Consider the following 13641-nt stretch of genomic DNA (forward strand, 5'->3'; position numbering starts at 1 on the left):
CAAATAAAAACTGAGGATCCTGGGCAGAGCATCCGGGTGCTGCAGTCTGAAGACTCGACAACCCGCCCAAAATGGACATTTCATCAACTCATCCTGTGCCTTATTTCCTTCCGTCACATTGCAGTTGCAAGCTTTCTATCACCTAATTCAAACCCTTCGTTTTACAAAGAAGGAAGCCCAGGTAAACGAAGCCATTCGCCCAAGGTCACAGTTTCCAGCTCGGTACCCACGACCTCGTCCATCCTTTCCTCCCCCCAGTCCAAGTGTGGACTTGGAAACAAAAGGGGGAGCTCAGAGTCCAAGGGCGAGCAGCCTCTCGAGCGCCCGAAGCGAGACCGTCGGGGCCGCTGCCAGATGCCAGCACAGCGCTGCCCCGCCCTGTCCCTGAGGTCCCAGGCGCTAACCCGAGCGTTAGGCCCCGGCCCACTGGCCTGCCACCTCCGCCTTTTCCCACACCCACCACGCCAGTCACTACAGCAGGCAAAGCTGAAAGAGCGGAGGGCGGGTGTACAGAGGGAGGAAGAGATTCTGCGGGGGAGGGGATAAAGCCTCGCCCTGTACCACCTCCCTCTCGCGTGGCGTGGAAAAGGGAAGTACGGTAACGAACGAGCCCGGCCCAGCCAATGGAAGCGCGGCATGCAAAGCGGAAGGCCCGTGATTGGCGGCCCCCAGGAACGGCACTCTCCTCCAAAGTCCGCCCTCAAGGCTGCAGAGCCTGGCCCCGCCCCCTTTCCTTCTCAGCTCCTCCTGCTTACTCTTCCCGCAGCCCTCGCTCCTCTCTTCTAATTTGTGGCAGTGGGCGGTTTCTCCTCTTCTGTGCTCCATTTTATCTTCTCTCTGTGCTCGCCAAACGGCGTGTGGGGCTTCGCTACTCGCTCCCTTTGGGTTGTTTTTCTCCCTTTCTAGCTCTTGGCCCGCCTCCCCCTTCTTTTTTTTCCTCTCTTCCCCTTTCATCCTCTGACCCCCGCCATGAATGAGGAGTACGACGTGATCGTGCTGGGCACCGGCCTCACGGTGAGGGCTGGGAGGGGGAAGGGAGGGGAGGAGGTTGGGCCGCTGGGGGTGGGGGTGGGGGCAGGCCGTGAGCGCCCGCGGGTGGGGGGAGGGGAGGAGGCTTTGCTCTGGGAGGGCGTGAACTGCGAGGGGGAAGCGGAGGAGAGGGGCTCCGCTCTTGGGAGCGCGTGTTGTGCAGTTTGGGGCCGGTGACAGCGGCCGCCGCCCCGCCTTCTAACGCCGCCTTCCTCCAGCTTCCTGCTTTTCTTCTCTTCTCCAGCTCTCCTCCCTTCCCCTGACCGATTTTGCTGTATTGGCGAGGTCGGATCTGATACGTTGCATACATACCAATAGCTACAGTATGATTGGCGTTTGTGGGAGACAGGACTCTAGAAGGGGGCCATTTGGTTTGTGATTCTGTAGGTCCTTAACCTAGGTTGAATACACACATCTTTTCCCTTAAAATAATGTGTTGGTGGGAAAGGGTGCCTAGGACAGGTAAGATTTCCACCACTTGGGGATGAGGACGCTTGGAGGAGCTTAAGGAACCATCCCTCCATATCCTCATGGCAGCTTCCCCTGCCCCTTCCTTTTGTGAGAGGGCCCAGGAAATGGTTTAAATCAATGAAGGGAAGGAAGAGGTCTAGATTTAAATTTTCTACTTCCTTCAAAGCGTATGAGACTTGGATAATTTTTAGCTAAACAAAAATCCAGCTCTGTAGCCGGGGATTAACTTGTATCTCTTTCCCCTCTTGGTTGATGACCTCTCCAGATGGGAGGCAGAAGAGCACTTGGCCAAGGGAGGAAGAGAGGGTTTGGTTCCTTCAGTTACTAAAATTCAATCTCTTGCAGTAGTAAGCCGGCAGAGGGATTGTATGATGTAAGAAGGTATTGTGTGATAACTGTAGACGTTCGCTAATTCTAAAAAGCTTTCAGTGCAGCATCTAAACACATTTCCTTTTTTTTCCCCCTTAGAGACATAGGTCTAATGGATGCCAAATGTTGCTTTGAGTTTTTTAGTTTTAGCAAAACCTAGCTTCCCCTTTATGGGAATGCCTTTTACTTCCCAAACTTACTGCATGTTTATAGGCTAGAAATGACAAAGACTTGCTGTTAGATTTTGGGTTTTTCTTGTTTTCTTCTATTTGGTCTTTTCTCTTTCCTGCTAAGATGTGGGTTAATGGATAGTAAAAGGCACAAATAACTCCATGACAGCTTCTTCAGGGACTTGGAAGAGAAATCAATATATATATCTATGTGAGTGCTTTCTTTACTCCATAAATGGCTTTGCCTAATTTGAATGGTTTGTGTGGAGGAAGGGGACAAAAAAGTTCTTTTGTGTCCTGTCCTTAAGAGAACTCATGTTAGTTGTTTTTTCATATCAGAGTTAAACATTCTTCATATTTCAGCATTCCCATTATTGCATTTTTTTCTCAAAAGATTATGGCTCTCTTTTTAAAAACATTTTAAGTTGGATAATTGTGATCTTGTTAATGCTACATTATAAAAATACCAGTAAAAGGCTTTTTTATGACCTTGGCATATTTTATTGAATTATAATGACCTGTATACTTTTGGGTAACTTACTGAGCAAAAAAAAAAAGTACAGAAAAAGTAAATAAGTTCTCTGTGTTGCATATCATTATATGGTTTATTTTAAGTTGAATAAATTCAGTTGGCTGAATGAACCAATTAGTATTCATAAGAAAAACAGTTGGAGGACGGGGTCAAATTGATTTGAAAATTCCACCCATAAAAAAATCTTAAAATGTGTCTTTGAGCTGTATCTTGTCCTAGCATTGTTTTGTGTCATCTGACTCATCTTAAAATTTCTGAGTCTGTGTTAAGCTTTTTTTTTATGTTCAGTAAGCAACATTTGAATGTATCCTAGTCATCTGTAATCCTAGTCTAAAAGACATGCTTATACTAGTATTAATCACTTTTGATTGATATTAAAATGACAATTTTCAGCTTTCATTTGGTTGGTTAGCCTTTTACAAAATAGTTACTAAAAGTTAATATGACCTTTTTTATCTATCACTTTAATATTTATAGTGTTTTTTGGTGTTTATTTATATTCATCTATCACATTAGATCGGATAAACTAAAGCTGTAAACTGTTATCAAAGAAGCATAGCTGTCATGGGGATTGAAAAAATGGGTACCAATTATGAAATTATTTACCTGAAAATCCTTTTAATGATTTTGAATTGAATTTTGAATTTTAATGAATTTTGAATTTTAGAGATTGAGTTGAATTTCTGTGTGATATATTGGAAAGCTGAAAAAAGCAACCATGCACATAGTTGTGGTGGGTTAGATCAGGTAGCAAGAGAATAGTACTAAGTCCATCATTTTAAACTTAGTTCCTTTCATGAACCTTCATTTTTGCTGTATGGTTGTGAATTTTCAGTGTTTTTCACTTACAAGGGTAGGCAAGAGCCAGCATGGGTTCATCAAAAACCATGCCAGATTAAACTCATTTCCTTTTATTGTCAGGGTGACTAGATCAGGGGAGTGCTTTGGACGTGGAGTCAGGAGAGAATTGGTTTTGAATCCTGACTGACACTTATAAGTTGTGTCACCATCAAGCAGTTCACTGAGTTTCAGTGTTCTCCTGTGTAAACTGGAGAAATTAGACCTATAATTTTTATCTCACAGGGTTATTGTGATCCTCAAATGAGATGATGAAAATGCCTGAGATTTATACATCTTTTGTATTAAGAACCTAGAACTACAAAGATAAAATGAAATATATTGTGCCTCATTTCAAGTTTACATTTTATTGTTGTTCAGTCATTTTTATCTTTGTGGCCCCCATTTGGGGTTTTCTTGTCAAAGATACTGGGATGATTTGCCATTTCCTTCTCCGCCTCGATTTACAGATGAGCAAACTGAAGGAAACAAGGTTAAATGACTTGCCCAGGGTCACACAGCCAATAAGTATCTGAGGCCAGATTTGAACTCAGGAAATGAATATTCCAGACTGTCAACTGCTCCTCACCTAGCTGCTCCTTAATTTTATAGGGGGAGATAATAGGTACAGCACACATAAGTGTATGCGAAATAAATAGAAGTAATTTAGAGAAATGCTAGCACAGGGGTGGGGAACCTGCATCCTGGTGGGCGCTTGAGGACCTAGAGGGCCACGTGTGGGCTTGAGGCCGTAGGTTCCCCACCCTTGTGCTAGATATTAGGAGCTGGAGGAATTGAGGAAAGACTTCTCATTGAAGGTGATAATTGAGCTGAGCTCTGAAAAAAAACTGGGAATTCTAAGAACTAAAGATGAAGAGAGTGCACTCCAGGCATGGGAGAAAGCTTGTCAGTGGCACGAAAATGGATTGTCTTATTTGAAGAATATCAAGATAATGTCAGGTTTAACCAAAGTGTATTTGAAGGAGAGTAATGTATAATAAGACTAGAAAGGTAGGTTGGAGCCAGGCTGTGAAGGGCTCCAGGTTGGGAGTGTTTAGTCTGAAGAGAAGATTTAGGTGTTATATGTGTTAAAAATCTTTAAATATTTTAAAATAGCCATATAGTTAAAAGGCATTAGACGTGTTCTGCTTAGCCCTAAACACAAAAATCCTAATGATGAAAGTTATCCAAAATAGAATGAATATGTTGCCATTGTGAGAGGCAGCATGGTGAAATGGACAAAGAGCAGCACTCTTCGAAGTCAAGAAGACCTGGGTTTCTGCCTTTGACACTGAATGGCTATGTGACCCCTGGCACTTCACTAAGCCTCTCAGGGCTCTAGGCACCTCTTTTAGACTATAAGTTCAGAGAGCTTGCCAACCTGCATTGGGAGAAGAAATTTCCTCACCTAGAAGTTATCTTTACCAGTGAAATCACTGGTCCAATTCCCATCTCTATCTTTATGTTCCCACTGGAGATGTTGGAATGTTACAAAGCTGGCTTTATGATTTGGGTAGATGTTAGACTGGGTGACTTATGAGGTCCCTTGTTTGGTCATTTTTAACATTAACATATTAATAAGCCAGGTGCAGTTTCTGTTGTTTTATTAGAGTCAACCTTTGATAGTTGGCAAATTAAGTACCATAGAATGCCATTAATTTTGTTTCACCATAGCTTAGAAAGAAATTTATAGTATTGCAATTATATCACTACAGTTCCCTTTTGTTTCACTGGGGCTGTACAACAATTTAGACATTAAAAGGTACCTTAGACCATCCCATTGCATTATTGATCACGAAAAGTAACCCAATCACCTTTAAAAAAAAAAAATTCTGATGCTTTAGCAGTGGTTCAAATGAGTTGTATCTTTGTTATGTCGTAAATGTGGGTTTTGATAGCAGTAGAAAGTTGAGAAGACCTTTTGTTTTTAGAATTCCAGAGCTAGAAATAAGGAGACTTAGAAATGATGTAATCCAGCCACATTTTTCTAAATATGTGGAATAGAGGCCAAGAGAAGTTAGTGAATGGCTCAGAATCAGGACTAGAACCTAATTCTCCTGATTGTCAATGAAATGTTCTTTGCAATAAACCACTATACCATCCTACTTCCTCTTGATTAGCATATGGTCAAGTATATTTTCTTTAGGGGTCTAAATTTTATTAAAATGTGTTAAAATTATTCTGTGGGCTGTTAAAACATATATTAATTTTTGTGTTGCCTCCTAAAGATGAGAATTTGCCTTATCTACATTTTAAACAATTTGGGTAGGTCACTCTCATTCATGCAAGAAGACATGAAGTGCTAAATGACTGAAGTCATAACCTGGATACTGAAAATAATGCTATAATTTGGTTTGACTTTTTGGTATATGTTGTCATTCTGGTCAGCGGATATGTTCCAGTTATGGAAATTAAAAATGGATAGTATTTGGTAGCATCTAAACCAGGCCTGCACAACCTGCGGCCTACCAAAGGATTTCAGGCCATCCACAAAAAATGTTGAGGATATTTTCTTCTACATTTTTGGCCAGTCGCCTGAAATCCTTTGGTGGGCGGCAGGTTGTGCAGGTTTGATCTAAGCCAACGTTTTAGGAATGTTAATTTATATTTCACTTATCAGGTAGGCGTCATTAATAAAATGCTGAAACTATGCCATTAAAAAGCAAATGTTACTGATAATGGGATTGAAGATTAAATATAGGGAAAACTTATTTGGAGTAACATTTTGGTATTAATGCTCTTTTCTATGTAATATATTTCTCCTTGGATAATAGCAGATTTTAATTTTATGCCTGTTATAAAAGATAATATAATTTTCGGACTTTTTTGGGGGGGATGAGGCAATTGGGGTTAAGTGACTTGTCCAGGGTCACACAGCTGGTGTCAAGTGTCTGAGGTCAGCGGACTTTTTAATGTAGATAAATTCTATGTACTTAGGCATTATTTACATGTCATTAATGTTGAATCAATGATTTCCTTTATTCCATGGCTTAACACAAAGCTAGTTGTATAGAATTTAGAGCTAGAAGGGGTTCAGAAAATTCTTCACCTTCTAGACTTTCTACTAGCTCCTTTCACATTTATTGTAAACATCATGGTAGTAATTTATTCGGTAATTTAATGCATAAATAATAGTAATAATAATAGCTACCATTAATATGGCACTTTGAGGCTTGCAGAAAGATTTACAAATAGAAGGGATATTAGAGATCATTTAGTTTTTATATAAAGAAAGAGTCCCAAAGGTCACAATGGCAGTAAGCAGCAAAACTAGGTTTTGAATCCAGGTTCTTTGATTCTAAATCTTGCATTTTTTTTTGCTATTAGTAAGCATTGCCTTTAAAAAAAAACAAACCTCAATCCTTACTGTTCTATTATTTAAAATGTCAGTCTGCTGTGACTTTTTTTTAAAGGTCTTTGAGCCTGTGGACTCATAAGTAATTTGAATGGAGTGTGAAATACTGTATATTTTAATAGAGGCTGTGTGACACTTGAGCACTTAAAATATAAATGTGGATTTTGCCTCCAAAAATGGAGCCCTGACACATACTTGTGATATCTGGGAAGATGGCTATTTGGGCCCTTAAATTGTTCATCTTTGTATCCCATAGTGCTTTGCAAATAATGATTCACTCAATGTAGCTATATTAAGTATTTTAAAATTCATTTTGAATTAGTAATTGTTATGTTACATTTACAAAATATGATAGTACTTAATTTGTGCTCCTTCTAGCTTTAAATCATTGACACTACAGTTAACTAGAATTTCTGCTTGCATATATAATTTCAGCTGTGGATAAGTTTTCCTTTATATCTTTAAGAATATCTAGACTTCTTCCCTTAAATTTGCCACGTTCTGACATAAGTATTACAAATACCATTGCCTCTGTGGTGAAAGCAATGTCTGCTCAAATGAACCCAGTGGAACAAAAATTGGACTTGGAAGACCTGACTTAGTCATAGCTCTGTTACAGTCTAGCTGTGTGACCTTAGACAAGTCACTTTCCTTCTCTGGGACTCATTGTTTATCTTTAAAGGGGGTTAGGTTGGTCAGAGTTTCTAAGTTTCATTCTAGTTCTCATATTGCATGATTCTGTGATAGCTAGTCAAGCAGTATTAGAAATGTAGCATTCTGGCAAGATTCTCAAGGGAAATAATGGAAAAAAAAAAAAAAAGGAAGGAATGGGGCCCAGCAATAACATCACAAACTAAAGCAATAATCATCAAAGCTATTTGGTGATGGTTGTTCAGTCGTTTTAGTTGTCTGACTCTTCATGACCCCATTTAGGGTTTTCTTGGCAAAAGATACTGGAGTGGTTTGCCATTTTCTTCTCCAGCTCATTTTACAGATGAGGTAAGTGAAACAAATAGTAGGGTTAAGTGACTTGCCCACGGTCACACAGCTAGTAAGTGTCTGAGGCTGGATTTGGACTCAGATACTCATAACTCCAGACCTGGCACCCGATCTACCTAGCTGCCCCTTACTATTTGGTACTGGTTAAAAAACAGAAAGGTCAATTAGAACAGATTGGGTACTGATGTACAAGCAAAGGAATATATTAACACAGTTTAATAAACTCAAGGATCTTAGCTATTGGGGTTAGGACTTAATATTTGACAAAAGCTACTGGGAAAACTGGAAAGCAGTCTGGCAGAAATTGGGTATAAACCAACATTTTATAAGCTCCAAATGGCTACATTATCTCATAATGAAATGTCATGTCATAAAAATGCCTTTATCAGCTATGGGTAGGAGAAGAGTTTATGATGAGACAAAGAATAGAGAAGATCGCAGAAGATAAAGTGAACAATTTTTATTATATAAAATTGTTTTTGTACAAACAAAACTAATATAGTTAAAATTAGAAAGGCAACAAAAATTTAAAGTCAAGGAAGGAGGGGGAAGCTTTACTTTTATCAGGAAGTTATCCTGATAAAGGTTTGACAGCCAAAATATATGAGGAACTATTTAAAACATTTAAGAATGACAGCCATTCCTTAATGCAAGGTTTGGTAAACTATAAAGGGCCAGATAGTAAATATTTTAGGCTTGTGGGTCAAGAGGCAAAATCGATGATATTATGTAGATATTTATATAACAAAAGAGAAAACAAATTTCCACAAATTTCTGATGCGGCCTTTGCCACTCATCAAACCCCTTTCAGAGCACTGAAAGCTAGTGGGAGTAGAATCCTAGAATATCTAATATCCTAGAATAACTCACTATTCAGTACCTCAAGAAAGCAGTAGCATGATGAGCCCAGGCACTTTTTCTGGATGTTTGAAGGGCCAGGCCCTAAGATTCCAAATATAATAATACTGATTGAGTAGAGTTTTTTGTAATACTGGTCTATTAATAATAACAATGGAATTCTGTTGGGGGACATAACATTTTGCTTAATTGGGGTTCAAAGTTAATGTTCTTCAGATAATGGCAGGTCTAAATAATTGGAGAAATTGGTTGTTGGTAGGCTGAACCAATATGATGAAAATGACAATGCTGTCTAAATTAATTTACTTAATCAGTGTCATAGCAATCAAACTACAAAAAGATTCCTTTATAGAGCTAGAAAAATAGTAACAATTTATTTGGAGGAACAAATAATCAAGAATATTAAGGGAATTAATGGAAAAAAAAATGGAAAGGGAGGAAGGAAGACTGGCAGTACCAAATCCAGCCAAGAGGAGGCCAGTGTTATGCAGGGTTCAGGAATAGATACTAACTGGCAGCTCTGTTGTTCTCTATTCAGTTCTGAGTCACAGCTTGAAGGCTGACTGATAAGGGGACCTATGCCTAGAGAGTGTTCCAGTGTGAAGAGTGGTAACAGCCCTCAGCTGTATATTGAATAAGAAATAAAGTTCAGAAGCAAGCAGCAGTCTGGGGTTCTGACTATAGGAATAGAGTGGAATCCCAGTCTGAAGGCTACAATGGAATAACTTGGGCAGGAATCCCAGGGCAAAGGGGATCCTACAGTTATATCACTCTCAACCAGTAGAGCTTTCAGGCTCGCTAATAGTGGCTGAGTCTAGCAGCAGTCTACAGGAACTTCAGCTGGAGTTTAGCCCACTGGTTAAGTCCTTCTGAATGGCTGGATGAAATTGAACAAAGGTCGATTAGCTTTGTACTCAGGAAGGAAGGAAGGAACGAGCATTTGTTAAGCTCTTACTGTGTGCAGTGGATTGTGATAAATGCTGGGGATGAAAATAATCAAAGCAGTCTCTGCTTTTAAGGGGCTCATGTTCTTTTTTTGTTTTTGTTTGTTTTTTTTTGTTTGTTTGTTGCTCACACCCAAACCTAGGTCAGGAATTTACAAAGATCAGTTCAGGAGGGCAGAAATCAGCCTTTACCTTTTATCAAAAACTGCTTTTAGAGCACTGAAAGCTTGTAGGACCCAAGCCTGAGCTGTCCCTAAAATCTTAGAATAATTCAGTATCTCAAGAAACAAGCAGTATGACCAAACCCAGATAATCCTTTCAGATAATTGAAGAGCCTGGTCCTAAAATTCAGAATTCAGCAAATAGGATGGAAGAATGGGCCAAATATAAAAAGAATCCCACCAAAGCCACTATGGTGACAAGGATATTCAAGACAATCTCAGAGGAAAGTGACTCCAAAACATCCAGAAACATTGTTTCATTTCAGTCAAAATAAAAATACTGCAAGCAGCCATAAAGAATTCAAGTACCAAGGAGCCAGGACCATGCTTGATTTAGCCACCATAAAGGAGTGGAGAATTTGAAATATGGTATTACAGAAATTAAAAGATAATAGGCATATAAGCAAGAATAACTTACCTAAAAACACTTGAGTTTAGTTCTACAGGGGCAAAATGGACATTAATGAAATAGAGGACTTAACTGGAGTTAAGAAGAAAAAAAGTAAAACATGAGCAAGTAAATTATAAGGGACTAAACAAGGTTAAAATGTTTATATTTTTGGGGGCCGCTAGGTGGCGCAGTGGATAGAGCACCAGCCCTGGAATCAGGAGGACCTGAGTTCAAATGCAGCCTCAGACATTTGATACTTGCTAGCTGTGTGACCCTGGGCAAGTCACTTAACCCCATTGCCTAGCCAAAAGGAAAAAAAAGTTTCTATTTTTTAATACTGGGAGATGATATACGTGTCCCCTCAAATTCTCATCAGGGGCTATAGAGGGAGTCGTACAGAGGACCGGAGAGTGGTTCTGTTACATTTTGTTGATCATAATAAAAGAAGAATGGAAAGGGAGGGCAAGAGGAATATACTGTGGGGCTAAGGGGAGAGGAAGAATAGGGAAAATCATCTTACACAATTGGGGTACATAAGTAGAAGTCTACAAACAAGAAAGTTGGGGGAGCAGTTGATACTTGAACCTCACTCATCTAAACTGGTCAAAGGAAGGAGAAACAGTTACGTATAAAATTTTTTTACTTCACAAGGAAACAGAAGGAAGGAAAAGGGAGAAGGGGAAATAAAAGGAGGGTAGGAAATGAAGGGAGGGAGTAGTAATCTTAAGCAAATCAAATTCTTAAGGATGTACAAGAATATAGCAGCGTTGTTGTTGTTGACAAAGAGTTTTAAACTGAGGGGGGGATGGCTGAACAAATTATAACATATAAATGTGATGGAATACTATTTTGCTGTAAATAAGATGAAGGGAATGATTTTAGAGAAACCTGGGAAGACTTAATATGAATTGATATAGAGTGAGGTGAGCAAAACTGGAAAATGGTTTAATATAGTGACAACAATATTGTAGAGACAAGCAACTTTGAAAGACTTAGAAATTTGGATCACTGGAATGGCCTTGTTCCAGAGGACTCATGATGAAACATACTGCCCTGATAAAACATACTCCTGATAAAGAGATAATGGATTCAGAATGCAGATTGAGATTTATTTTTGGACACAGACAAAGCAGGAATTTATTTCACTTCACTATATATATTTGCAACTGGGGTTTTGTTTATCTTCCTCATTTGGGGGCAGTGATGGTCTGAGGGTGAGGAAGATTTTTGTTTACTGAAAAAAATTTAATTAAAAAATAGCCTTTCATTGTGGGTAAAAAAATCCTTATATTCAGGGCCACATTACTGCAGTTAGCAAATTCCTGTCACATATGCATATGAATGTTTGAATGACTTGCCTATATTTTCCTCATTACTCTTCCTGGTTTTATTCCTTAGAATACAGTTCTTTCCTTGCCATTCTATAGCTTTATCTCACAAGTTCCATTTAAAACCTTGATTCAATTAAAATGGTTCTTTGCCTCTAAACTGCCTCCATTAATTTTTTCTATGTAAAAAGTATCATCCTAATTATGAAGCATTTGTAATTGAAGGAGTGTTAGAGAGCTAGAAATTTTTGCTATTAGTACTTGCTGCACACCTTTCTACCTTTTAAAATACTTATTTTCTCCATACAGGAATGCATACTTTCTGGTATCATGTCAGTAAATGGGAAGAAGGTCCTTCACATGGATAGAAACTCCTATTATGGGGGTGAAAGTGCATCTATTACACCACTGGAAGATGTAAGTTGTAATTCATCATTCATTTTTCAGTTATCAGATCTCATTACTTATGTGTTTAGGATGATCTCTTGTTATATAATATTGATATTTACATGGAGGTTACATTTATATATCAGTTATGTACATTTATATCCTTCTTGAACATCTTTGTTCTTCTGAACAAAAGTTTAGTACTGAAATGCTTACACTCTACTAGGCTGCTGTATCATGTACTTTTTTGTTATTATTTGGCCTATGATTTCATTGTTGTAAGGAAGTCCTTGTATGGAAATTTCCTTTACCAGTGCAAAATGGCAAGCGTTCTTCAAATACTCTTCAGGTCCTGAGCAAGGTTAAATGACTCGATTGGGAGGTGTATCTTGAACATATGCTCAACCTGATTCCAAGGTTATCTGTCTACTAAACCGTGCTCTGTCTTGTCATTTATATAAGGATTTTTTAACAAACTTCTTATTTGGATTGGAATAGTAGAAATTTTGTGATCTTTGCCACCATTTGTAGCTGATTTGTTATGACACTTAATAGATTGTGGACAAGAACTGTTGGTCTGTTCTTTTGGGACACCTTTCACATAAAAATTTTGGAAACAACATGCTTAATTCAACATTAGATTTTTCTGATAGTAGAAATTTTTTGTATGTGGTCATGCTTTAGAAAATTGTATGGAATTTTGTTTAGTTTCATGTCCATGAGTTTGATAAAGCTGAACAGTACTAAAAACAAATTAAGTGAATTAGGTTTCCTTTTCTAGAATAAGAAATAATGTACTCTTCTATATTATCATAACAATTGCACTTATATTCTTGAGTATAATATTCTTGAAAACTTCAAACTATTTTGACAGCTGAACAAATTAAATCTGGCTTTCAGTTTGCTCTTATAAGCCTGCTCTTATAACTTGCTCAGGGAGAAAATGAGTTACAGATTATTTTTACTAAAAGAAAGGATGTTCCTGAAGGCAATACTGTAAATGCAGGCTGCTGGCAATATTTTTTCTTTATTTCTTTCTAAGTAGTCCTGTGTTTTTGCTACTGAAGTGACTGTCCAGTGAAATAGATTTAAATAGACACTGGAACTTTTTTTTATAATAAAGGAGATACTTTAATGGATCTGCTCTTGGGCTTTCTTATTAGATAGTCTAACCTGTGAAGGTGTTACATATGACGTAAACTTCAAGAACTGCATTTTAGTGAGACTCCAGTTACTGTATTTAGAGTAGTAGTATAAACAGTGCAGAAACTCTGATACATTTATCTTTCTTCGAATCTAACTTCACATTGAAATATGTATTGAAATTCAAAGAAAAATGTGCACTTAAATATGTATTACTTTCTTTTTAGTTATACAAGAGGTTTAATATACCAGGATCACCACCATCCTCCATGGGACGGGGAAGAGACTGGAACGTGGACCTAATCCCCAAATTCCTTATGGCCAATGGTAAGGAATATCAGAGATTTTGATTTTCTCTGTGTGTCTTACATACAGTTTAGAAGTAGGAAAAAAGGAGCCTCTGCCTGCTGCTCCCTTGGGGAGAGCTGCCCAGCATCCTGCTCCCGGGTACACCAGGGGTTGGAAAGACCACGTTAGGTAAAGAACTTGCATCAAGAACAGGAGGGACATACATTAATGTGAGCAATTTAGCAGAAGAAGGACAGTTATGTGATAGCTTTGATGAAGAATATGAATATCCCATTTTGGGTTAAGATAGAGTAGTTGA

General features: G+C 38.6%; 1 protein-coding gene across 1 annotated transcript in view; it reads left to right on the top strand.

The window, feature by feature from the left end:
- The first annotated feature begins 727 nt into the window (after positions 1-727).
- Positions 728-13641, top strand: part of GDI2 (GDP dissociation inhibitor 2) — a 37323-nt gene continuing 24409 nt past the window's right edge. Inside the window, exons 1-3 of the mRNA XM_027858932.1 lie at positions 728-1014; positions 11814-11921; positions 13262-13361. Coding sequence (XP_027714733.1) covers positions 970-1014; positions 11814-11921; positions 13262-13361 — 253 coding nt within the window. The 5' untranslated portion in view covers positions 728-969. The remainder of the gene's footprint in view (positions 1015-11813; positions 11922-13261; positions 13362-13641) is intronic.

Source organism: Vombatus ursinus, unplaced genomic scaffold, assembly GCF_900497805.2.
Source record: "Vombatus ursinus unplaced genomic scaffold, bare-nosed wombat genome assembly UNPS02013950.1, whole genome shotgun sequence".
NCBI lineage: Eukaryota > Metazoa > Chordata > Mammalia > Diprotodontia > Vombatidae > Vombatus > Vombatus ursinus.